Source organism: Cricetulus griseus, chromosome 4 (assembly GCF_003668045.3).
Source record: "Cricetulus griseus strain 17A/GY chromosome 4, alternate assembly CriGri-PICRH-1.0, whole genome shotgun sequence".
In the NCBI taxonomy this organism is placed as follows: domain Eukaryota; kingdom Metazoa; phylum Chordata; class Mammalia; order Rodentia; family Cricetidae; genus Cricetulus; species Cricetulus griseus.
The window spans coordinates 156,080,421-156,104,931 of record NC_048597.1 but is presented as its reverse complement, the minus strand read 5'-3'; the positions used below and the strand labels follow the sequence as shown (position 1 = coordinate 156,104,931).

Genomic DNA, 24,511 nt, shown 5'->3' with positions numbered 1-24,511 from the left:
ACCTGGTAGCAAGCTTTGAATGACATGCAAGGGAGGTTGGGATTTACTCTGAAGGCAGTTTAGTCATTAGTTACTAAACTAATCAGGAAAATTGTTTTGGAGACTTTCTAAGGGTAACTGCAGAGGGTAAATAAATGAATCAGGAAAATACCAAATACTTGGAAACCAGTTAGATCTTACAGGGCTGGTGGGCCAGGGATGCTCAGCTATAATCCCAGAATTTGAGAGTGGAGGCAGGAAGGCCAGGAATTGAAGGCCATTCTCAGCAACACAAGATTGAGACCAACCTATGCTACAAGATCCTGTCTCAAAAAAAAAAAAAAAAAAAAAAAAACACAAAACAAGACAGATTTTACATGACTCGGAGCAAGAAAAGAAGGATGTGAAAGAGATGTGCCGAGCAAATAAAAATGGAGGCTGTTTTCAGAACACCCTAGGAGTCCAGTGAATAAGACAGTTTGTTCACTGGGTGCCTTCTGGCTTTAGCGTGGATGCTTCACTCACTGGGAGATAAACTATGTGAGGTGACTGTCAGTATGACAGCTATAAGGGGAAAGGTTTCACCAATGCAAGTGTCAAAGCGCTGAAGGAAAAGGTCATCTGGCAGTCAGGAGCCAAGGAATACCATAAAGTCACACTGCACAACAAAACAGATTTATTGGGAAAGATACAAGAGGGTAGCTACCTGTGCTTGGTGAGAAGCAGGTAAGAACCCAGCAGGAGACAGGCTTTATACGTCCCCCTTCCATTCCACACCTGAGTGGCCTGATCTGGGGCAAGCTCTGGGATTGGTGGGATTTTGTGACCTCATCTTGGGCTTTTTCTTTTTTTCCCTAGGGCAGAGCTTGGCTGCCTGCTTCTCCAGGGGTTAGAGAGGTTAGGAGCACTGGTTGCTCTTCCAAAGGTCCTGAGTTCAATTCCATTTGTAATGAGATATGGTGACTCCTTCTGTCGTGCAGGCATACATGCAGACCGAACACTGTATTCATAATAAATAAATAAATCTTTTTTAAGAGAAACAGACATTTTAGCCTAGAATAAGGGGTACTCCAGCCTAGAGTAGTCTGGGGTGGGGGCTTACAATCTTGAAGAGGAAGATGTTGGATTCCGTTTCACAAGCCAAGTTCAAGTGGGAAATGAACGTTTGGTGGTTGATGGTTGAGACTAGCAGGCAAAGACGTTCATAAACCAAATTGCAGATGCCCAGGAAGTTCATAGTAATTGGGGCAGACTGTGTGAACTACTTTGAGCAACTTTGGAACAAGTGAGGAAACACATTCCTAGGGTGGCATATGACATATGAGAATTCTTTTTTTCTTTTTAATATATGTTATGTTCATTGGTGTTTTGCCTGCATGTATGTCTGTGTGAGGGTGTCAGAAGCCCTGGAACTGGAGTTACAGACAGGTGTGAGCAGCCATGTGGGTGCTGGGAATTGAACCAGAGTCCCCTATTAAAACAGTCAGTGCTCTTACCGGCTGAGCCATCTCTCCAGCCCCGACATACAAGGTCGTTAGAACAGGATACAATTAAGCATTAAAATTTAAGGAATTACATACTACCAAGCCAATGTTGGGAAAAGTGGCTTACAAAGAATATTCTACTTCGGAGCACTTTTAAAGATTAAGAATTACCACCAGCAAGTCAACACTTCTGTGGGGTGACTGTAACTAGATCACAATCACTTAGACCAAGTGTTTCCCTGCAGGCTTGCTGGATGCTCACTCCGCTGCTTAACATCCCTGTAGCCTTCCTCAGTGGTCCTCTTTTCTTCCAAACCGAATCTTTCTCGCGTGTAAAATGCCAATAATGCTAAACCACAAAACGTCAACGTGAGGATTCAGTAAGGCCGTTAACACAAAGTTCGGGGATACACTGTGCACCGTGTAATTACCAGTTCTGATTTGTTACGTTGTCTAACTGGGATTTTGTCAACGCCTAGAGAGTGCGTAGTCTGAGGTCCTAACTGGCGTGGATCCTGTCTCGTGTATGCGCACTTAGTTCTTTGACACTCTGCAGAACATCTGGGATGCTACTGATTCTTGCCAGGTTTTCCGGGAGCGCGTGGGAGGGGCGAAGTAGTGAATAGTCTGCGCAGCCGCAGAACGGTTGCAGTAGCGCCTACGACCTCTAGAGGGGCCCGAGAGTCCTCGACTTCGCCCCGCCTCGTCCGTCCCGCCCCGGAGGGTCAGAGGTCAGTGGGTGGAGACAAACCGGCTGGTGGTGGAGGTGATCGCGGGTCCTGGGTCGTCTATCTATGGCGCCACCGCAGCGATGTCCTCTGTGTCGCCAAACTTTCTTCTGTGGTCGCGGACACGTCTACAGCCGCAAGCACCAGCGGCAGCTGAAGGAGGCTCTGGAGCGGCTTTTACCGCAGGTGCGGAGGCTGGGGAAGGCCGGGAATGCGAGCCGGGCAGCGAGAATCCTTAGGCTGTGGTTTCAGAGCCCTAGCTGGTTTCTGTCTTGCAGGTAGAAGCCGCTCGCAAGGCCGTTCGTGCCGCCCAGGTAGAACGCTATGTCCCCGAGCACGATCGGTGCTGCTGGTGTCCGTGCTGTGGCTGCGAAGTACGAAAACACCTGAGCCACGGAAACCTGACAGTGCTGCACGGAGGTCTGCTGGAACATCTGGCCAGGTGACAGCTGAGGAACACCCACCTCCCCGGTACACACAGAGATGTACACACGTGTGGGATGGAAAGTTGGAACTGAGGAGAGGAAGGTCGCTTTTGTGACTTAATTGGGGTAGATGGATTGAATTACCTTGCCAATCTGGAGCGTAGGGGTCTTAAGCACTCACTACCATGGTCTTGTTAGAAAAGCCAACTTGCCCTCCTCCCACCACCTCCCACTCGGAATTCCGAGATTGAGATCTTAAGGAGGCTGGTAATAAATAATATTTTTCTCTCTGTCTTGTCCAAGGAAGCAACCCAGATGCTAGTCTGCATTAGTTGCCTAATGCTCTGATACTCAGTGCTATTTTACTGTCTTAATGTCTAGCTAAGACTACTATTCCTCTCCATCCTCAGCCCAGAACATAAGAAAGCCACCAATAAATTCTGGTGGGAGAACAAGGCCAATGCCCAAATGAAAGAGAAGTTTCTGATCTCCCCCCAGGATTATGCGCGGTAAGTGACCTGTTGTAAGACCGGAAGTAGCAAAGTGAACTCTCCAGATCTTTGTCAGGCACAACAGCTTCTTCCTTTTGGAAAGTCCCAAGGGAGTGTGATAGCTTACAACTGTATCCAGGACTAGGGAGGCTGAGAGTAGATTCTTGAGAGTTCAAAGCCAGCCTAGGCTACAAGAGTGAGACCTTATCTCAAAACAAGAACAAATTTGGGAAGTTCAGAGTCAAGTATGTTGGTGCACACTCATATTCCAGTACCCAGCTGAATCAGAAGAATCTCAAGTTCCAGGACAGCCCAAGCTGCATGTCTCAACACACCCAAAATAAGTAAATGTGTTGGGAAGTCCAGCAGGGATGTCATTATTATCTACTGCTTTCATAGCACTTTTTATTATTATGCCCCCACACACCAAATTCTGTATTGAATGTGCACATACAAAAAATGTGGTGAGTGGGTATGGTCCCTTAGGCCTATAGTCCCTGCTGTTTGGAAGACTGAGACAAGAGGATTTCTGGCCTCAGAGTCCAGAAGAGGGCATCTGATCCTCTGGAACTAGTCATAGATGGTTGTGAGCTGTCATGTGGCACTTTAAACCTGGGTCTCTGAGAGTGGCTAGTCTTTTAACCTCTGAACCATCTCTTCAGCCTCCTGCATAGGATCTTTGATTAGTGAATGAAGATATGTAGAAACTTATTATTGAAGGTAATAATGAATTCTTTTTCTTTTAGGAGACAGAGTTTCTTTATGTAGTCCTGGAACTCACTCTACAGACAGGCTCGCCTTGATCTGCCTGCCTCTGCCTCTGCCTCCTGAGTACAGGGACTAAAGGCGTGCCTTACTGTCTAACTTAAAAAAAAAAAAAAAAAAAAGCAAGGTATAAAAGAGTGTACAAAGGGGGTGGAGAGATGGCTCAGCAATTAAGAGTACTGGTTGCTCTTCCAGAGGTCCTGAGTTCAATTCCCAGCAACCACATGGTGGCTCACAACCATCTGTAATGAGATCTGGTGCCCTCTTCTGGCCTGCAGGGATTCATGCAGGCAGAACACTGTATTCACAATGAATAAATCTTTTTTTTTTACTTATTATTATTATTATTATTATTATTATTATTATTATTATTATTATTAATTCAAGTTAGGGAATAGGCTTGTTTCACATGTAAGTCCCCTCTCCCTCCCCTCACCCCCATTCCTTCTCCCCCACACAATGAATAAATCTTAAAAAAAAAAAAGTGTACAAATGCAGATTATAGGTGTACACCTATAATCCATCACCAAGAAGGCTAAAACTGGAGGATTGCCTAGCCTTGCTTGATTTAAGACAGGATCTCACTATGTAATCCATGCTAGCCTCAAAGTCAAGATCTTCTTGCCTCCACTGTCCCAGTGGTGGTATTAGTTAAGACTTACTTCTATTTTATGTGTAGGAGTGATGGGCTTGGTATTGTATGCATATATGCTATGAACATGCCGTGCCTGCAAAGGCCAGAAGACCATGTCAGATGCCGTAGAACTAGAGTTACACAGTTGTGAGCCACCATGTAGGTATTAAAGACCAAAACCAGGTCTTCTCCAAGAGCATCAAGTACTGTTGACCTCTGAGCCATCTCTCCAGCCCTTATTTTTAATAATGTCAGGAGAGGGGAGGGATGGGTTGTGAATACAGGTGTTTACCTGGAATTACAGGTGGTAATGAGCAGCCCCACATTACGTGTGTTGGAAACTGAGCTTGGGTTGTATGCAAGAATGGTATATGCTCTTAACTCCTGAGCCATCTCTCCAAGCCAATAGTGCTATTTTATTTTTAAAAAGGAGGGGGCTGTGTCGTAATGGCACATGCCTCTAATCCCAGCACTCAGGAGGCAAGGCAGGTGGATCTCTGAATTTGAGGCTAGCCTGGTCTACAGAGGGAATTCCAAGCCAAAACTACACAGAGAAAGCCTTTCTCAAAAAAAAAAAAAATTATTTTGTGTTTGTGTGTATGTGTGTGTCTGTGTCTGTTGGGTATATGCGCATGAGTGTTGCTGCACAAGGAGGCCAAAAGCATCAAATCCCCCTGGATCTGGAGTTACAGGTGGTTGCCAGCTGCCCAACATGGATGCTGAGAACTAAGGGAGTCCACTGGGAGAGTAGTATGTGCTTTTTTAAAAAAAATTATGCGTATGGGTTTTTCCTAGCTGTGTGTATGTTTACCATTTGTGTATCCGATGCCCTCTCAAGCTAGAAGAGGGCATTAGATCCCCTGGAACTGGAGTTGATAGTCTCCATGGGCCACCATGTTGGTGCTGGGCCTCAAACCAGAGTTCTATAGAAGAGCAGCCAATGCTCTTAACCATGGAGGCATCTCTCCAGCCCCACTTTTTAAGTATTGTAATATAAAACAAGTACAAATATGTGCCTGGGGACCAGAGTTTTCACTCTGGCAGAAGGAAGATACAGGTAAAAAGTAGAGGGATTTAAATAGGAAAATATCCTATGAATCCTTTAGGTATAAAGGCTAAGTGGTCAAGAGTGGCCTTGGGAACAGCCTAAGTGCTGGCAGTTAATGTACCTTCTAAGGAACAATGGGAGATGAGCAGTTAATATTCCTATCGGAAACTGTTAACCTGAATCTCACTACTGGGTAACTGTAGGGCCTGGAGATGATGGCTCAGCAGTTAAGGGAACTTGTTGCTCTTGCAGAAGACTTGAGCTCAGTTTTCAGCACCCACTAGTTGTGCAACTTAGAACCAGCGCCAAGGGATCCAACACCCTCTTTTGGTCTCTGAGGAAACTAGACATGCATATAATGTACAGAAGTATATGCAAGCAAAACACCTGTACTCGTAAAAATTTAAAAAGTCTGCTGGCCAGTGTGGTGCATGTCTTTAATCCCAGCACTCAGGAGCAGAGGCAAGTGGATCTCTGTGAATTCGAGGCCAGCCTGCTCTACAGAGTGAGATCCAGGACAGCCAGTGCTACACAGAGAAACCCTGTCTCTAGAAACCAAAACAAATAAACAAGTGTTTAAAAAGAAAATGTAGGATGAATAGTGGGGGGCTGGCATGACAGCGTTACCAGTGTACCCAGGTGAGAGGTACAGGTGCTCATTTTATCAGTTTTGTGAGTTGCAAATTCTCAAAATTAAACGGAGCATGATAATCTGTAATTCCTGTAATCTCAGAACTCACATGGCGAAAGTGGGGACATTCAGACTGTCTCAGCTTTTTTCCCCTCAGAATTAAAAGCTATTTACTGAAGTGTTTTTTACAACTAGTGGGGCTGGGGTTCTAGGCTAATTTATGTCTTTCCAATTTTTTGTTGTTTTGTTTTTGTTTTTTCCTGAGACATGGTTTCTTTGTATAATAGTCCTGGCTCTCTTGAAATTCACTTTGTAGACCAGGCTGGCCTTGAACTCACAGAGATCCACCTGCCTCTGCCTCCTGAGTGCAGGGACTAAAGGCATGTGCCACCACCGCCTGGCTCCAGTATTTTTTTTTAAAGATTTATTTATTTGCTATTTATACAGTGTTCAGCCTGCACCCCAGAAGAGGGCACCAGATCTCATTCTAGGTGGTTGTGAGCCACCATGTGGTTGCTAGGAATTGAACTCAGGACCTCTGGAAGAGCAGCCAGTGTGCTCTTAACCTCTGAGCCATCTCTCCAGCTCCCAGTATTTTTATAATTCCTTTATTTTTAGGTTTAAGAAATCTATGGTGAAGAGCCTGGATTCCTATGAGGAAAAAGAGGATGAGGTGATTAAAGAGGTAGGAAGAAAGACTTCTGAAAAGGACCTTTCCCCATGATCCTGAACTGCCCTAAGCATTCTCTCCCCCACAGATGGCAGCTCAGATCCGTGAGATAGAACAGAGTCGGCAGGAAGTGGTCAGATCTGTCTTAGAGGTTGGTTTCCCTCGGCGGACCCAGAGCAGTATCCAAATCTACTGATGCCTGGCTTCCCCCTGTCCAGCATTTCAACATCAGCTCTTCTCAGAACTACTGGGTCATACAAGTCCATGTGCCTCAATGGAGATGTGGGCAGGGCTGGGAGGTGGCAAAATGGGTAGTACCCTCCATAAGATACTGGGGTCTGGAGTGTGGGGGCATGGTCCAGGCAGGCTCTTAAGCACCTTAGACACATTTATTTTTCCTGAATCAAACTCAGCCTCAGGCAGAGCCAGATCCAGATGAGGGCTCTTCGGCACTGGGAAGCTGGGAAGCAGCTAACGGGTAAGTTATCAGGGAACTGTTGAGTTGGATGCTGGAAAATGGGGACGGCTCTAATCTTTGCCATCCTCACTGCTCAAGGACCTCATCTGCCAGCCTGGCTCCCCTGTCTTTCAGCCATGTGGCCTCCAGCTCACAGCAGGTATCACACTTGGACCCACAACGTGTTCCAGAGCTTGACTGGATGGAGACAGGACAGCATTTAACATTCATTGGCCATCAGGTATGGTACAATGGACAAGCAAACTGGAAGGGGGTCACTGACCCCTCAAGTCCCAAGAGGGTCCATTCTACGTATTCTAGCCATCTGCCCTCCTGTGGATTTTCCCTTACTACCCTTCTGTGGTAGTATTACTAGACTATGCAGCCTTTCAGGGTGACCTTTATTCCTAACAGCTTCCACTCTGGAATACCAGCCTCACAACCTAATCTTGATATAGGGTATCCACACTTGGGTACCCCTACAAGCATCTGAAATTATGACCCTCTACCCTGCTATTGAATCCTAGCACCCCCTTCTATTTCCCAAATTGCTGTGTAACTATTGATTGTACCTCCTGTTTACTTCAATCCCACCTTGGGAAGGTTTTTTAGTGACTGGAGTTCAGAATATTGTATCTCATGGTTTTCTTAACACTTTTTTCTCCCCATTTTTAACCACAGGATACACCTGGAGTTGGTAATATCCATTCAGGCAAGTTTCTGACCTGTGTTTCTAGACCATTTTGGGCTTGCTGTTCAGACAGGGTCTCAATTTGTAACCATGACTGGGGATGGCTTACAATTCGAGATTTGCGTGTCTCTGCCTCCTGAGTGCTGGGATTAAAGGCCTGCACCACCAACACCCAGCCAAAAACCCCAGCTTTTATTTTTGAGCACTCCTGGCTGGAACATGTTCCATAGTAAAGGGCTTTGCTCTGTCTTAGGTGCCACACCTCCATGGATGATCCAAGAGGAAGAACATAGCTCTGGAAACCTACCAATAGGACCTTCCTATGAAGAATTTCTTAAAGAAAGTAAGTACCTTAACTTCACATTTCCTAAGCTGGCCAAAATGCAGTAGCAGTCAATAGACCCAACCACTTAGCAGTAGTCTGATACAATACTAATTGAGATCAGTCAGATCAACCCATTTCCTTTTTTTGGTTTTTCGAGACAGGGTTTCTTTGTGTAGCTATCCTGGCACTCGCTCTGGAGACCAGGCAGGCCTCGAACTCACAGAGATCCACCTACCTCTGCCTCCCGAGAGTTGGGATTAAAGGCCAGTGCCATCAACTCCTGGCCTCAACCTATTTCTTATTTGCAGAAGAAAAACAAAAACTGAAGAAACTGCCCCCAGAACGAGTTGGGGCCAACTTTGACCACAGTTCCAACACTAGTGCAGGCTGGCTGCCTTCTTTTGGCAGAGTATGGAATAATGGTCGCCGCTGGCAATCCAGGTATGTGTCTAATCAGCCATGCCCCATATTTTCATTATTAACCTTGCTAATTCTGCTGGGCAGTGGCGGCACAAGCCTTTAGTCCTAGCACCTGTGAGGCAGAGACCGCTGATCTCTGTGTGAGTTCCCAACCTGGTCTAAAAGAGCTAGTTCCAGGACAGCCTCCAAAAGGCACAGAGAAACCCTGTCCCAGGTGTGTGGGGGAGGACTCTTGCTAATTCTTCATTTCCTTTCAGGCATCAATTCAAAACTGAAGCTGCAACAAGAAGCAAGCAGTCACATAAAGGAAAAAGCTGAAAGTTCCCAGCCTGATATTATCTCATGGCCAACAAACCCATTCCAACTGTTATCCCTAAAACCAAATCCTCTCCAGTTGCCTTTATTAGTAAGATAAATAGAAGAACCCATTCATCTGATTTAATAAAGTTTTATTTTTCCAAATGCACAGCTGATTGAACCTGCAATGAGAGAGACAATTAAAGTCAGAATCATTTCTCAGAGGGAATACACAGTATTTCAAAGCCAAGAGACCTTTGGGTTCTCACCTGTTTATGCATCTTCACCAGCAGCTGGGGCATCTCCACCCTTTGTGTTTCTGGTGTAAATTACTTGGGCTCTGTGCTTTGAAACCAGCTTGATAAGCCCTAGGGAGAAAGGGCAAGGTTTTTGTGTTTGAAGGTCTTGCCTGCATGAATGTATGTGCACATGTGTGTGACTGATGTCTGAGAAGGCCGCCGATGATGCTCTGCAACAGTTTTGAGCCATCTCTCCAGCCCAAAGGCTATATGATTTTTTTTTAAAGAGAATTACTTAACAATTAGATACCCCCCAGCAGGGTGGTGGTGGTGGTGAACGCCTGTAATCCCAACACTTGGGAGGCAGATGAACCTGATTTCAAGATCAGCCTGGTCTACAGAGTGAGTTCCAGAACAGCCAAGGCTGTACAGAGAAACTTATCTTGAACAAAAACAACGAAAAACCCACTCACAGCCGGATCTCTGTGAGTTCGAGGCCAGCCCTGGTCTCCAGAGCGACTGCCAGGATAGGCCCCATAACTACACAGAGAAACCCTGTCTGGAGGAATGGGGACACCCACTCACCAAAAACATAGGACATTATCTCTTACCTTTACTAAGTAGCTCCTGAAGGGCTGCCCTGGCCAAGGAACCTCGAATCTTCAGTCTCTCAGAGACCACAGCTGGAGTAATAAGCTTATAATTGGGCACTTCCTTACAGAGTTTGTCGTATGTAGCTTTGTCAAACAGGACTAGATTGTTGAGCTTGTCCCGAACTTTGCCTTTGGACCACTTCTGCTCATAAGAACAAGTAAGCACTAGTCAGGAATTCTGGCAGAACCATCCTTTCCCAAATAACATAAGTCTGGGAAAACCCTCCAGTTATCATCTCAGGTAAATTAAGGACATCAAACTACGTGACACAGCTTTAGAGCCTGGTAACAGAAAATGTGACAGCAGCTGTTAGAATGCTGTGGCTTGAACCCAGTGGACAACCTAGGGGTCGAAAATCAGATACCTACAAAGTTATGCGGGTCAGTGGTGGCGTACACCTTTAATCCTATCACTTGGGAGGCGGATCTCTGTGAATTCGAGCCCAGGCTGGTCTACAGAGTGAGTTCCGGGCCAGCCAGGGGTGTAACATAGAGAAACCTTGTCTCAAAAAAACCTCAAAAACCAACCAACCAAAACCTACAGTTATGAGGTATAACGAAATAATCTTATGGTTGGGGGTTACCGTAACATGAACGGTAGTGAATAGAGTGTCGCAGCACTAGGAAAGCGGAGAACCACTGTTTTAAAGGACTATGGTACCACCATATTCTTGAAATAAAAAGAATGAGACAGAACAAAGTCAACACTATGATTTTAAAATTAACGATCTGAAGAAAAAAAAAATCAGAGCACAGATTCACGAAAGGTCTCCCCCAGAATCTCCCTCTATTACAAATGGCCATCCCCTACCTTCTTTTTGGCCTTGCCTCCAGACTTATTTACTGGGTCTTTATCTTTCTTTGCCGACTTCCCGGCATCTTTCTTCTTCTTGTCATCCTTAGGCGGCTGTGGGAAGAAAGCGGGAGTGCAGGATGGTCACAGGGTGGCCCCCGTCTCTCCGATTGCTCTATTTCACCCACCCATGGCGGCGCGGCCGGAGCACATGGACGACAGTGCCCGCGGCAGCACTGAGACGCAGCCCCGGGGATCACGAAGCGCTCCGGGCAGCGCTGCCTTCACCGTCCCCCAGCACCGCTCGGCCCTCTGAACCCCGCTGCTCAGCACCGGCGAGCCTCACCATGATGAAGCTCGGAGAGTGGCGACGACCACTGCAGCCTCCACTAAGATGTCGGAAAAAAAGGAAGGCCGGGTCGCTAACAATCCCAGAAAGCTCAGCCTCCAGGAAGTACTTCCGGGGCAAGAGGTGGGGCCACACTTTAACAAACCCCGCCTCACCCTCCTGTGAGAGACGGAATGGGAGGAGTGGCTTCCGACCTGCGAGCCACGCCCCCTAGGCGCTGGCTGTGAACTGCTGGACTGGGCTGCGGCTCGCCCCACAGCCGCTAATGCTCTCCTCTGGCACCGAGAAACAGTGAACCCGTTCCCAGGATTTTTTTTCCTTCGAATTTTGGGGGTTTGGTCTGCGCGTGCGCTTCAGGCGGGGCGGGGTGGAGGAGCATAGGCGGGGCCGTGACAGCAGTTCCGGGGCTGGAACGTCGGAAAGAGGCCGGATCGCAGCGCCTCAGCGGCAGCGCAGAGATGGCGATCTTTAGTGTGTACGTGGTGAACAAAGCCGGCGGCCTGATTTACCAGTGGGACAGCTACTCGCCACGGGCTGAGGCCGAGAAGACTTTCAGTTACCCGCTGGACCTGCTGCTGAAACTGCACGACGAGCGGGTGCTGGTGGCCTTCGGCCAGCGCGACGGCATCCGGGGTGGGCCGGGCTCGAGGGCGGGGCCGGCTCTGCGGAAGTGGGCTGGAGGGAGGGAGGGTGCAGGATCGGGAGTCGGAGTCAAAGGTGGGGTGGACCCGAGCCTCTCTGACGCTCAGGCTCTCTTCTGTAGTGGGTCACGCAGTCCTGGCCATCAATGGCATGGATGTGAATGGCAAGTACACGGCCGACGGGAAAGAAGTGCTGGAGTATCTGGGTAACTCTGCCAATTACCCGGTGTCCATTCGATTCGGCCGGCCCCGCCTTACCTCTAACGAGAAGCTCATGCTGGCTTCCATGTTCCACTCGTAAGTCCCTTCCCCGCCCCCCCTTAAACTTTTACTCCCCAGAACCTACCACTAGGATGGCTAAATTGTTTTCTGAGTACTGACAATCAGTTTGTACTTCTCAAGTGGCTGAGTTCTGGTGTCATGAAGAAATAACTGGTAGAATATATCCAGGTTGAGGTAGTTTAATCTTGTCTAACTCAGCTCCTCTCTTCCTCTTAGCCCTAGTTTCTTTAATCTTTAACAGAAGTAATTGAATTATTTCTTTATTGATTTTTCGAGACAAGGTTTCTCTGTGTAGCCCTGGCTGCCCTAGAACTTGCTCTGTAGACCAGGATGGCCTCCAACTCACAGAGATGCACTTGTTTCTGCCTCTGACGTGTGGAAAATAAAGGCACGGGCCACCCCTGCCCGGCTAGGTAATTGAATAAATTAAATACATGTTAAAAGTCTTCCTGTGACTCCATGTGGTGTGAGGTGTGTTGACATAGGCATAGCCATGAACTCGGAGGGTATGCACGTGTTCCCTAGCATGTTGACTTTATATAGCATTTTTAGTGTAAAATGTTTCTTATTTTTCACGGAGAGATGACTCAGTGCTTGTTGGTCTTGCAGAGAATCATCATTCACAAGTGGCTTACAACTGTTAACTCCAGTTCCAAGGGATTTGATGCCTTCTTTTAGCTTCCATGGGTATCAGGCACACATGTGGTACACACACATATAGACAGACAGACAGACAGACAGACAGACACACACACACACACACAAACGACCATAAGCTCCTTTTTATTTTGTGGCTATTGCTACATAAAGCAGCCTGCAGAGAAGGTTTAGAGATGAAGTGACTTCACTGTCACCAGGTGACTGAGTGGCCAGACTTGAGACCATAAATAAAATAAAGATCAGATAAGTCTTAGGGGAACAGTGTTTCATAGCAAAGTATAGAGTGTACAGTGTGTAAGAAGGCACACAAATGTAAAAGAAACTTTTGATACTCCTGCTAGGTAGTTCATAGAATTTTCTCCTGACCCAGGCTGTGAAGTGAACTCCTCAGAAGATTAGATACTTGATTGGAAAAGTTTGAGGAACACTTTTCCCTTAGACCACCTGGTACATTTCCAACTTTACCTCCCTTGCATACAGGCTCTTTGCCATTGGTTCCCAGCTGTCTCCGGAACAGGGAAGTTCAGGCATTGAGATGCTGGAAACAGACACATTTAAACTGCACTGCTTCCAAACACTGACAGGTATGTCCCTACAGAGAGGTCATAGGGATAGATGGGGCAGATGGGACCAAGGGATTGACCAGAGAAAGCTATGGTAAACAAGGACAGGAATGGTGTCAGGTTTTCCAGGGACATTTGTACAAACACATCCATTATCCAAAGCCAGTATTTAATCAGAGGCTGATTTTTGTTTACGTCACCCAGTGTGCTCAACCCTGGTTATCCTTGGTTTGGATACATTCCATATTAGGTTTCACACATTCTGGAATGTGTGTTGTTCCAAATAAAGTTTGAAAGCCAAATAGACATGGCCTTTGGATCCTGCTTGTCATTGCTTCACTCCTTGATGCAGATAACTGAACTGCCAGAGTTTTGTCTTCTGCTTGTCCTGTTTCTGCTGAGCGATTCCAAGACTAAAAATGGCAGTTAGACCCCCAAGTCTGGTCACTCAGTCACCTGGTGACAGTGCATTCACTTCATCTCTAGCCTCCTGTTAGCTGTTTGATGTGGCAATAGAGACAAATGGAAAATGGGCTTATGGTAGTACTTTACAAAATTGAAAGGGCTGCAAAAATAAATACAGGATGATATTTGCTGCATTTTCTGTTCTTGGGTAACTTAACTGTTCCTGGCCTTTCTCCAGGGATCAAGTTTGTGGTCCTGGCAGATCCTAGGCAAGCTGGAATAGATTCTCTTCTCCGAAAAATTTATGAGATTTACTCAGACTTTGCCCTCAAGAATCCATTCTACTCCTTGGAAATGCCTATCAGGTAGGTAGCCTGTTCCCTAGATTCTATCAAAGCTGTCTCCTGAGTCACTTAAAGTGCGATCAATGTTGCCTTTAGGTAAGAACAACAGTCACCAGTTCTATTTATCTTGAGAACACATGGTTTCTTTGTGCTTCATGTTCTTCCAATAGTTTCTACTGATTCTCCCTCTAGTCTTTGTGGCTGGAGTCTTACCTCATAATTTTTTTTGTCTTCTGGGTCTGGCCTAGATGCGAGCTGTTTGACCAAAACCTGAAGCTAGCTCTAGAGGTGGCAGAGAAGGCTGGCACTTTTGGACCTGGGTCATAGGCTGAACCAGGAGTCTGAGACATGCTGCAGAAGGGCTTTGCTGTTTCTATTCCAGTGAGGATCCTATTGCAGTAGCCCTGTTAATGTACTTGAAAATGGGAGAACACTGTGCCTGGTCATGGGGATGGATCCTGGACTAGAATGCCATGTTCTCTGCCCTTCTGTATATATCACAGTCCTATGCCCTGCTCTGTACAGATTTATTTATGGAGGAAGCTGGCTTAGCAATGCTGTAATAAACATTCCTTTGTTCTGGTGTTTGCTGTCCTAACTTGTGGTTTGGGAGAAAGACATGGGAGGGGAAGGCAGAAATGGTAAGGGTGTTCTGCAAAGGTGATCTACTACCTTCTAGTAGAAAACAAGACAAATTGATGTGAGTTTGACTCTTGAGCCCTAGGTGCAGTCCCAGAACTGCTGATTTCCTAGGAGCCTGAGGTGTGGTGGTGGATGATGGAGCACTTATTAGCACTTAGTAACAAGCTAAGTTTTATTAAGTTTTATCTCAATATGCACTCTAACCCTAGGATGTACAAAAATTCAGCAAATTACAACACCTGTGCTTCAGAGTCCTCACGCCAGTTACTGGTGGCCTGAATTTGGATCCAGGCTTTTGACTTCCTTCATCAAGTTATTTAACCTGCCTGCAACCCAAAAGTATAGTGTTCAGCTGAATGTTGAGCTATACTTAAAAGTCTCCATTTATACTTCTGTCTTACTCCAGAGAAAATCTTTCCTTTTGAGAAGAATACTTTCCCAAGGAAAGCTGTTTCTAGTTTATGTCTCCCTTTGAAAGGATGAGCCACTGACTGTTTAGTATCAAATCTAGTTTTATTAATCTATAACAAGTCGGCTTGCCTGCTATATTCCCCCCTTTTGTCCCAGGGTTTTGATGAAAATGGTGGCTTCCTCTCTTCCCTTGGGGACTGAGGTATTGACAATAACTCTGCTGCCTGCTAAGAAGCCTTGGGGTACAACAAACCACAGGCATTAATGTTCTGCAGCTGCAGAGACAGGTTCATCTCACTAGGAGATGGGGACAGGACAGGACCTAGGAAAGGAAGAAGGGTACAGGAGACACCCTGAATACAGGAGTTGTCTGTCTGTTAGAAGGTAGAAATTGAAGCTGATGGAGTCTAAAAACAAACATTTAAATAGAGCATAGGATGGGGAATTGGGACCTCATTAGCCACTGATAACTTGCAGCACCATGGAGGTCCAAGGAGACATTGTAGACACAGAATGGCAAAGGGTCTATGCTAACCAGAGCAGCTTCTCCTTTTTTATGCCCTGCCGGGGAGGCTGAGGTTGGGGATGCTCCATAGTGAGTACTCTCTTCACTCTGCCTTCTTGGGTACTCGGCCCATCTTGGTGCGGATATTTCGAAGCAAGAAGAAGACAAGTGTGCTGGCTATACATATCACTTCTGCCACCCAGAAGGCTGTGCTCCAGCTATAGTGTTTGGCGATGGTGCTGAAGGGTAACCCAGCCAGAAATCCGCCCACTGTTGAGGAGAGAGAAAACCTTGAGCCACATGTGAGGCTAAAGCAGGTAGGCAGTTCTGCCTCTAGCAGGCCTGAGCAAAGCAGTTCCAGGAGGCAGCTGTACCAGAAAGTACTGCTTACCATTTGCCATGAGTCCCACAATAGCATGAGAGGTGCCACACAAGTTGGGAGGTGCACTCTCATTGGCTATGACTCCAAACAAGGCAATGGGACCATAAGAAGAAAAACCAAACACAGCTCCCAACACCAGGATCCAGATCTGCAAAGGCAGGGAGAGGTAGCATTGAGAATTAGTGCCCACAGTTGCCTAAGGAGAAAAAAGTGCCTAGCCTTTAGTCAAGCTATAGTCAGTAGCCACCCTCACCCCCACACCCTGTACAGCTGATGATACAATGACAGTGAGCCAGCCGCAATGGCTTAGGTGGACAGGGGCAGGGGAGATAAGAGTCATCCCTCTGAGTTGGATGCTGGCTGTTTCAGAATTTGTACAAGCTTGGTTGGTTAGGTGCAAGACGGGTGAAACAAAAGTGAGACAGACCAGGAGGAAAACCACAGATATCTTTAAGGCACCTCATGCTCCGTAAAGCCTGTGAGCTCAGCCAGAGGATGGAGAGCAGGAGTCCAGAAAGCAACATCCTAGAGAGCAGAAGAAAAAGAAGAAAACCAGGCCCAGAGTGGAGGGGACACAAAGTACCAGAGAGAAAGTAAGGTATAAACAGACTAAAAGGAAAAGGAGCTGGCCAGGGGAGAGTGTCCTACTTTCTCTCCTTGTACCTTGCAGGCTGTCAGGCTCTTTATACTTACCTTGGGTGAGTCACTAGTCACTGTTACCCGGAAGAGGAACATGGATGCTGCCATGCCAGCCATCATGAACAGCAACAGGCCATGACGAGGGTTTCCATACACAGACAGCCCTGCCTAGGGATAGTGCCAGACACATCAGCCTTCCAAGCAAAGCAAAACATCCCCACCCCTGGACTCTGACACAGCAGGGCTATTGCTGACAGGCCTTTGGCAACCTATCACAGTTCTTGGCCCTAGACAGCTCTGGGAGGCCCTGAGAGCTACTCGGTGATCTGAGGCCAAATTCCACAACATCCCTTCCTCCACCTTGGGGCAGGCATGGGACACGTGCTAGGTAGCTGCACCCAGTCCACCCCTAGTTGTCTTGGGGTACAAAAGAAGTCTATTGAGAAATTCTGGTTCTCTTTGCCATCAGTTAAAACTTTTCCCACCAGTCTTTTCTCCACATCTCAAGCAGATAAGAGAAGCCTGGAATCATTCCTGTCTCATGTAACTTCTGTGCCAAGCAGCCCAGGCCAGGACTCCCATCTCTCTGTTGGGTAGCCCAGCCATGCAAGGAAGACGCAAAGGGCCTCTCTTCCTTAACAGTCCTTCCTGCTGACTCACCTTTGCCATGGCCCTGTCAGACAGATAGCCAGCTGCAATGCTGCCCACAAGGCCGCCAACCTCCAGAGCACTCATGTAGGAACTACCTGCATGGAGAATTGTGGGGAGGAGGGGAAAAGAATGAGAAGATGTTTCCCCACTGAGGATCTCCCACAGTGGCTTATCCCAAGATACAGAGAGCCACCTCCAAGGGTGCCCAGCCTCAGGGGAGGAGTCAAGCAGAGCCTGGATATCCCATATGCATTGGCTCCTGTTTTTCACACCCTTCCCTGTCCAAACACTCATCTTACCCACAAGGGCGGACTGCCCTCTTTCCTGGATAAGGAAGAACTGGCCCCAGTCTGTACAGCAGGTCTTTACTCCAAAGACTACAAGGTAGCCAGTGGAGAGCACCCATAGATAGGGGGACAGCAGCAGATCCTGTAGGGTGCTCTCTTCCTTTGATGAATCTGGAGGTAGGAAGAGGCCAAGTAGGATTTGGGCTCTGCTTCTGATGGCCTGCCTCCACCAGAACACCACCACCACCACCACCACCACCACCGCCACCACCATTCATTAACCAGCCGCAAGGCCAGAGTCTATGGGCACAACCAGGATTGATGTGAAGGGTAACCCCTTAAATCCCTGCTCTCCTCTCCTCTACCTTGCTGCAAAAGCCTCAGCAAGGCCAGAGTCTATGGGCACAACCAGGATTGATGTGAAGGGTAACCCCTTAAATCCCTGCTCTCCTCTCCTCTACCTTGCTGCAAAAGCCTCAGCAAATGAGAGACTGAGGACTGGTACATATAGAAGAAAGCACCCAAACCACTTAAACTTAGGTGTTATTCAGAATAAAGAGGTCTGTGCTGTCCGAGAAGGCCCAGGATGTGCTGGCTCTGACTTTCAAGAATAGAATTTTACTTCCCCACGTAACCTCCATTGCCATTCCTTCGCCTACATACATTGGCAAGCACAGTGCAAGGTTTAGGCTAGTCCTGACAAAATTGTGCCAAGTACAGGGTGAATGAAGGTGCCTTGGGAGTCAGCTTGGTAGAGGCTCACCCTTTTTGCCCTTGGAGGGGGTGGGGTCCAGATTTCGGAGTCCAACATCAGCAGGTTCATTGTGGATGAGTAGCAGGCAGAGGAAGGAGACAGCCACACACAGTGCCCCAGACAGGGCCAGTGTGCTTCGCCAGCTGTAGCTCTGGGCAAGGATTGTTGCCAAAATAGGTCCCAGACCTCCAGCCAGGTTCATGCTGGTGGACAACACAGCCCACCAAGTGCCAAACTGGGATGGCTCAAACCACTGTGAGATGGAAGGGGGCAGAATAGGGCCTTGGCTTGGCTTACAGTCCACATTGAGGGAAAAGCTCAAGTGAGGCAGACCTAGAGACTCACATTACAGGGATGAGGGAAAGAGTGCTTCTACTTGGCAGAGCCAATTCCCTCATCTGCCACCCGATCCCACCACTCTCTGTCTCCCAAAATATCCTGACAAGCAGCAGGAGCTGGCAGAGACCTCCTAAGAAACCTGATATGGGTTAGGGGTAGAGGGGGCGTGTAAGAGGGGGGTGCTCATTATGAACCCTCTGCCACTCCAGACAGGCTGGTCGATGCACTCACCTTCCTCAGGATCTTCCCACAAGGGGGCCAGCCCAGCCCCTGTGCCAGGCCATTGAGAAACCAGAGAGCAGCAAAGACTGGTACTGTGGAGCTCCAAGAGAAGACTACGTTGACCAGGCCAACCAGGAGCAGCCCAGAGGAGAAGAGCCAGCGAGCACTCATCTGATCAGATAGCACCCCACTCACAAACTTGCTGATGGCATAGGCTGCCGACTGGCTGCTGGTGATGAGCCCTGCAGCGAAGGGGAGCAGGGAGCAGGACACCTGAGGGGTTAGGGACAGGGCAGAGGCATAGGAGGGGTGGAGGAAGGCAAGGGGTCAGGTGTGTGCAGGTGCTTGGCAGGGTGAGACAGGTTTCTTCCTGGAGGAACAGAGGACCTGTGCTGCAGATTCAACACTTTCCTGCCTGTTGAGCCGTGTGTCGTAGGCCCCAGCTGACCTGGGACTTCTCAGCCTCTCAGATAATTCTATCTGCAGCTGTCCAAACTAGAAGGGTGATGTTTTCCTGCCTGGAATTTGCATTTCTCACCCCACTCTGAATGTCAAACCAAAGGCCTCAAGAAGTTCTGTTGCCCCACCATGTCTGAATGTGGAGGGAAGGGCTCTAGTTAAAGATCTTATTCTTCCTGGCAGTAGCATGGCAGGCCACATCAAATCATGGGTGCTACCTTTCTGCAGGTACAGTATGCACCCACAGGTGTGAAAACCATGCTCGGAGCCCCCCCATCCCCTCTCTGGTACATGTGGGTCACAGACATACACACCAGATAAGCAGCTAGCCTCAGTCCTTCACACACGTCCATACACATGGAGTTCAGCCTCTGCACTCGGTACACACTCGACTGACTCTACATGCATACTTCATGCTTATACACACCCCGCTCCAAACAGTGCATCTGTGCCACAGCCCACCACCCTACCCAAGGCTCACCCAAATCATCCTTGTCCAGAGCAATCTCTTCCACTAAGGATGGCATGACAAAGGAGAAGGTTTTGCGGTTGAAGTAGTACAGACTGTAGCCCCCAAACATAGCTGCAAAGATGACGGTGCGATAATAGCCATATCCTTGGGCTGCCATGGCAGAAAAAGCAGGCCCTGCAGGCCAGGTCACAATGCTTCTGACCACAGCCTCTTGACTGCTCCTGCTTGCAGCTAGTAGTGCCCAGATCTGCTGAGCTGGGTTTTTCTGCTCCCTCCTCCACCCAGGCTCTTTATAGCTGCCTTCTGGACAATCATTAAGCCTGAGGCAGCAACTAGGGAACCCAGTGTCCTGAGGGAGACAAGAAAACAGTAGATTACTGAAAGCCAAACTGGGGGAGGGGGAAGGGGGTCCCAGAGGGAGGCATGCCTGTCCCCAGGATTTCTGTCTTTCCCTCCTTTTCCATGCTTTCTTGCCTGTGAAACCAGCAGTGATTAAAGGCTCAGCCTAATTACTTTTGTCTGCATGAGCCCATGGGAGGCAGGGGTAGGATGAAAGGAGCTGAGCTCAGTATTGCCCTACTCCCTTAGTCAACTTTCTGACTCAGGTTCAATGAGGGTTCTGAGTTGCCAGGCATCATGAAAGGTTTTTATGATCAGTCATGGTTTTATGCTCAGTCTCTTTCAATCAGTACACTAAAACCCCCACTTCTGAGCCTTCTAGAGCTGACTGACCCCAATGCTTAGCACACAATGGAGTATAACTTTCCTAATAGTTATGCCCTTAATCGTGGGAAACATTCCATGACCTCCTCATGGTGGTCATAGTGAACAATGCATGCAATTCCCTTACAATGATAAAGCTTAAATATATAAATTAGGCCTGGTAAGAAATTAATAAAACAATTACAACAATGCACCACAATAAAAGTTTCCTAAAGCCTATTAATGGTTTATTTCTGGAATTTCCCACTTCGGCTGGCCTCAGTCACTGAAATGTGCAAAGCACATCAGTGAATAAAGGGAGCTAACTAGCTCCAGTAGTTGCAGAATTTTAGCGAGGGCGAATCCCTCAGTTCACTCCACAGTGACATATAGAAGGCGAACTAAGAACTCAGGTCTGGGTGAGAGCCCTCGGAGCTGCCTCTGGGTCCCTATTACCCTGCGACATTAGTCAGGCTTCGGTCCCGCGGGGGTGTGGGCACCGCAGCATGTCACCGCGGCTTTCCGCTCGTCTGCGAGGCCGCTGGAGCAGAAGGATTGGGCGCGAGGGAGCCGCACGTAGCCTCAGGAGGTCCCTCGCTTTGGTGGCCCTGGCTCGGCCTGTCAGGACCGGCGGGCAGCGCCGATCGGCACTTGCCCAGCACCCTGTGTCCTCAAGCCACCTGGGACACCCGACTCCGGGCTGGGAACTGCAGGTCCTGGGAACAGGAGCAGGAGAGCGGCGAGCCGCGGTAACAGAGCTCTGCAGCCACGAGGGCGCGGCGTCTGATCTAGCGCTGTCCCTGGCCTGGGGAACTGTCGCCATCCCGGAAGGGCGGTCACAGGGACAGCCTCCTCCGCAGTCGGAAGTCAGGGGAGCCCCAAGGCCCCAGACTTGCCCTCCGGCCCCGCCCTCGCTCGCATGCCACCCCTACCTGGCCGGAGACTTAACCCCACTAGGGCGGGGGCGGGGCTCGAGAAGGCTGGTGCGCACGCACGCACAGAGGTGGGAGGGCCTCGGCTCCGCCTGGCGGCTGACTGCTGTCGGCCCTGGGATGAAGGCGTCATCCTGCCTGTCACGCTGCTGCCCCCTGCGTAAGGACAGCGACGCTTATAGGCTCAGCAGCACATGTCCAGTTTCTATAGAGTGTCTCCGTTTACCGTACACATTCAGAAATAATCCCTGTTTGTAGGAGCTTGGCATTCTCTCTAAGAAACAAATGCAGTCTTCAGCACAATTTGGAATTTTACGTCGTGATCAGGCTAATGGGAAAAGAGTCAAAACAATATAGCCCTAGTTCTTAAAAGACAGAATCCTGACGAAACTGGGTTCTTTTAAAATCTTTTTAATGGGTATGTATATGTTTATGGGGGGCGGGGTGAGAGCCTGTGCTACCAACCCAGGACTTAATTTTTTAAATTAAGAATTTCCGCTGGGCGTTGGTGGCACACACCTTTAATCCCAGGCCTTGGTAAGCAGAGGCAGGTGGATCTCTGAGTTTGAGGCCAGCCTAGTCTACAGAGCGAGTTCCAGAGCAGCCAGAGCTGTTACACAGAGAAACCATGTCTCAATAAACCAAAAAATCAAACAAAAACCCAAACAAACAAACAAACAAAAAGAGGCCAGCCTCATCTACATAGTGAGTTCGAGGTCAGTCAGATATGTGTAGTGAGATCCTGTCTAATGCAAACAAGAGCCCACTAACTCATCTCTCCTCTTCTCTTCCTTTCTGCCTTTATAGTTGAATTTAGGACATCTTGGAATTTCCTCTTATCACACTATCACACCGGAAAAAGACTGGAGATTTTTAAGTACTCCAGATTGGAGAGCAAAGATCTTTTAGAATAGTGAAAGCCAGAGAGTTAGAGGAGATAAAATGGGATTCTACTGGTGCTGAACATTTTTGTATTATTTTTATTTAAATTTTTTTTATTTTACATACTAACCCCAGTTCCCCATTCCTCTTTCCCACCCCAGTCCACTCTTCAGAGGGGGTAAGGCCTTCTTTGGGGAGTCTGGCATACAAAGCTGAGGCAGGACCAAGATCCCCCCCCCCCCGCCCTGTATTAAGGTTGACCAAGGTATCCCACCATAGGGAATGGGCTCCAAAAAGCCAGTTCATGCACTCAGGATAAGTCCTGGTCCCACTGCCAGGAGCCCCCACAACATATCAAGCCATGTAACTGTCACCCACATTCAGAGGGCCTAGTTAAGTCCCATGCTGAGGGCTGGAGAGATGGCTCATCAGTTAAGAGCACTGACTGCTCTTGCAGAGGACCTGGGTTCAATTCCCAGTACCCACATGGCAAGTCACAACTGTCTGTAATTCTAGTTCCAGGGCACTGATACCAATGCACATAAAATAAAACTTAAGTAAATTTATAAAAACAAAAAGTCCCATGCAGGTTTCTTAGATGACAGTACATTGTGAGCTCCCACTAGTTCTGGTGGGTGCCGAACTTCTTTAATTCAACAAATATCAACTGAGCTGGGTGTTGGTGGCACATGCCTTTAATCCCAGCACTCGGGAGGCAGAGGCAGGTGGATCTCTGTGAGTTCGAGGTCAGCCTGGTCTACAAGAGCTAGTTCCAGGACAGTCTCTAAAGCCACAGAGAACACTGTCTCGAAAAACCAAAATAAATAAATAAATAAATAAATAAAGGCGTGCACCACCAACGCTCGGCTGAAGCCTGGTTTATAATATCAACTGAAGCCTGATTTATACCAGGCTCTGTGCTCTTAAGCAGAGACAGAACCAAGGACTGTAGTCCTTCAATAGCAAGCTCCAGGGCCTGGTGGCACAGGCCTTTAATCCTAGCACTTGGGGGGTAGACGGGGAATATGAGTTTGAAGACAGCCTGGTCTACAAAGCAAGTTTCTTTCTTTCTCTTTCTTTCTTAAGATTTAATTTTTTTTTTTTTTTATGTATACAACATTCTGCTTCCATGTATGGAAGCACACCAGATCTCATTACGGATGGCCATGTGGTTGCTGGGAATTGAACTCAGGACCTCTGGCAGAGCAGTCAGTGCTCTTAACCTCTGACCATCTCTCCAGCCCACAAAGCAAGCCCTAGGCTACGGTTCCTTTAGTATGTCTAAGGCTATAGATTTGACACAGGAGCCTGTGTGTGTGTGTTGGAATGGGAGATTCCCTTACTCAGTTTTGGAAGACAGAGATGGTTTAGCAATTGTGAATATATTCTAGAGCACCCACATGGGACAGCTCATAACCATCTGTAAGCAGCCCCTTTGGGGTCATCAGGCATCTGTACATATATATGTATACACACTCACACATATACATACAATTAAAGAAAAAATTTAATTGGGGGTGGAGGGATGACTCAGTGGTTAAGAGAGCTTTCTAGCCAGGCGTTGGTGGCACATGACTTTAATCCCATCACTCGGGAGGCAGAAGCAGGCAGATCTCTGTGAGTTTGAGGCTGGCCTGGTCTACAGATCGAGTTCCAGGACAACCTCCAAAACAATAGAGAAATCCTGTCCCGAAAAGCCAAAAGAAGAAAAAAAAGCTTTCTAGGAGTACTTTCTTCCAGAGGACCTGGGTTTGGATCATGTACCTAGGCTGGGTGGCTTACAATCATCTAGCTCCAGTTCTATGTGATCTAGCACCCTCTTCTGGCTTCTATAAGCACCTGCATGGACAAGTGGAAAGCAGAGACATGCACACATGTCTATGTGCACAGAAAAAAATGAAATTTTAAAACTCTGGCTTTTAAACTGGGTGATGGTGGCACCTGCCTTTAATCCCAGCACTTGGGAGGTGGAGGCAGGCTGATCTGTGTGAATTCAAGGCCAGCCTGGTATACAGAGCAGGTTCCAGGACATCCAGAACTGTTTCACAGAGAAACCCTGTCTCGAAAAACCAAAAAAACCCAAACCAAAAACCTAGAACTCTTTTAGGGCTAGAGAGATGGCTTAGTGGTTAAGAGCACTGGCTGCTCTTGCAGAGGACCAGGGTTCAATTCCCAGCACCCACATGGCAGTTCACAACTGTCTTTAACTCCAAGATCTGACACCCTCACACAGACACACCAATGCACATAAAATAAAA

The 24,511-nt window shown here is 47.9% G+C and overlaps 4 protein-coding genes across 15 annotated transcripts; 2 read left to right on the top strand and 2 right to left on the bottom strand.

Moving 5' to 3' along the window:
• The first annotated feature begins 2,179 nt into the window (after positions 1–2,179).
• On the top strand, positions 2,180–9,147 carry Cenatac (centrosomal AT-AC splicing factor). 6 transcript variants are annotated; one of them, XM_035443611.1, is made up of 11 exons: positions 2,180–2,377; positions 2,470–2,662; positions 3,027–3,125; positions 6,804–6,870; positions 6,944–7,006; positions 7,269–7,333; positions 7,427–7,553; positions 7,994–8,024; positions 8,257–8,346; positions 8,637–8,769; positions 9,006–9,147. In XM_035443611.1, exons 1-11 carry the CDS (start codon positions 2,275–2,277, stop codon positions 9,064–9,066), a joined length of 1,032 nt encoding a protein of 343 aa, XP_035299502.1. In that variant the 5' UTR covers positions 2,180–2,274; the 3' UTR covers positions 9,067–9,147. The 6 variants fall into 6 exon arrangements, with proteins under 6 accessions (XP_035299502.1, XP_035299500.1, XP_035299503.1 ...); XM_035443609.1 differs by having other exon boundaries at positions 7,412–7,553; XM_035443612.1 differs by having other exon boundaries at positions 2,181–2,377; positions 2,474–2,633; positions 7,412–7,553.
• Positions 9,148–9,180: 33 nt separating this feature from the next.
• Positions 9,181–11,237, bottom strand: Rps25 (ribosomal protein S25). Its single transcript, XM_027411948.2, has 5 exons — positions 11,077–11,237; positions 10,749–10,844; positions 9,896–10,079; positions 9,315–9,413; positions 9,181–9,227 (listed from the first exon to the last, which is right to left on the bottom strand). The coding sequence occupies exons 1-4, from the start codon at positions 11,077–11,079 to the stop codon at positions 9,319–9,321; spliced, it is 378 nt and encodes a 125-aa protein (XP_027267749.1). The 5' UTR covers positions 11,080–11,237; the 3' UTR covers positions 9,181–9,227; positions 9,315–9,318.
• Positions 11,238–11,351: 114 nt separating this feature from the next.
• On the top strand, positions 11,352–14,559 carry Trappc4 (trafficking protein particle complex 4). Of its 4 annotated transcripts, XM_027411944.2 has the most exons (5): positions 11,352–11,712; positions 11,843–12,017; positions 13,143–13,246; positions 13,869–13,995; positions 14,223–14,559. In XM_027411944.2, the coding sequence occupies exons 1-5, from the start codon at positions 11,538–11,540 to the stop codon at positions 14,299–14,301; spliced, it is 660 nt and encodes a 219-aa protein (XP_027267745.1). In that variant the 5' UTR covers positions 11,352–11,537; the 3' UTR covers positions 14,302–14,559. The 4 variants fall into 4 exon arrangements, with proteins under 4 accessions (XP_027267745.1, XP_027267748.1, XP_027267746.1 ...); XM_027411947.2 differs by lacking the exon at positions 13,143–13,246 and having other exon boundaries at positions 11,352–11,554; XM_027411945.2 differs by lacking the exon at positions 13,143–13,246 and having other exon boundaries at positions 11,572–11,712.
• Positions 14,560–15,108: 549 nt separating this feature from the next.
• Positions 15,109–21,512, bottom strand: Slc37a4 (solute carrier family 37 member 4). Of its 4 annotated transcripts, none has more exons than XM_035443606.1 (9): positions 21,372–21,512; positions 19,747–20,086; positions 18,816–19,048; positions 18,255–18,498; positions 17,504–17,662; positions 17,214–17,299; positions 16,608–16,721; positions 15,924–16,062; positions 15,636–15,802 (listed from the first exon to the last, which is right to left on the bottom strand). In XM_035443606.1, exons 2-9 carry the CDS (start codon positions 19,892–19,894, stop codon positions 15,636–15,638), a joined length of 1,290 nt encoding a protein of 429 aa, XP_035299497.1. In that variant the 5' UTR covers positions 19,895–20,086; positions 21,372–21,512. The 4 variants fall into 4 exon arrangements, with proteins under 4 accessions (XP_035299498.1, XP_035299497.1, XP_027267740.1 ...); XM_027411939.2 differs by lacking the exon at positions 21,372–21,512 and adding an exon at positions 20,896–21,296; XM_035443607.1 differs by lacking the exon at positions 21,372–21,512 and having other exon boundaries at positions 15,109–15,802; positions 19,747–19,894.
• Between the last annotated feature and the right edge of the window lie 2,999 nt (positions 21,513–24,511).

Coding starts and splice junctions, on each gene's coding strand:
- Trappc4 (XM_027411944.2), top strand. CDS start 11,538: ATGGCGATCTTTAGTGTGTACGTGGTGAACAAAGCCGGCGGCCTGATT. Junction 13,247..13,868: donor CTGCTTCCAAACACTGACAG/GTATGTCCCTAC, acceptor GCCTTTCTCCAG/GGATCAAGTTTGTGGTCCTG. Junction 13,996..14,222: donor TCCTTGGAAATGCCTATCAG/GTAGGTAGCCTG, acceptor GGTCTGGCCTAG/ATGCGAGCTGTTTGACCAAA.
- Cenatac (XM_035443609.1), top strand. CDS start 2,275: ATGTCCTCTGTGTCGCCAAACTTTCTTCTGTGGTCGCGGACACGTCTA. Junction 7,007..7,268: donor TGGTCAGATCTGTCTTAGAG/GTTGGTTTCCCT, acceptor AATCAAACTCAG/CCTCAGGCAGAGCCAGATCC. Junction 8,025..8,256: donor AGTTGGTAATATCCATTCAG/GCAAGTTTCTGA, acceptor GCTCTGTCTTAG/GTGCCACACCTCCATGGATG.
- Rps25 (XM_027411948.2), bottom strand. Junction 10,080..10,748: donor GAGGCAAGGCCAAAAAGAAG/GTAGGGGATGGC, acceptor TCTTATGAGCAG/AAGTGGTCCAAAGGCAAAGT. Junction 9,414..9,895: donor TCAGGAGCTACTTAGTAAAG/GTAAGAGATAAT, acceptor CTTTCTCCCTAG/GGCTTATCAAGCTGGTTTCA.
- Slc37a4 (XM_035443606.1), bottom strand. CDS start 19,894: ATGGCAGCCCAAGGATATGGCTATTATCGCACCGTCATCTTTGCAGCT. Junction 17,663..18,254: donor CCCCTCCAAGGGCAAAAAGG/GTGAGCCTCTAC, acceptor TCCTACCTCCAG/ATTCATCAAAGGAAGAGAGC. Junction 15,803..15,923: donor TGTGGGACTCATGGCAAATG/GTAAGCAGTACT, acceptor TCTCCTCAACAG/TGGGCGGATTTCTGGCTGGG.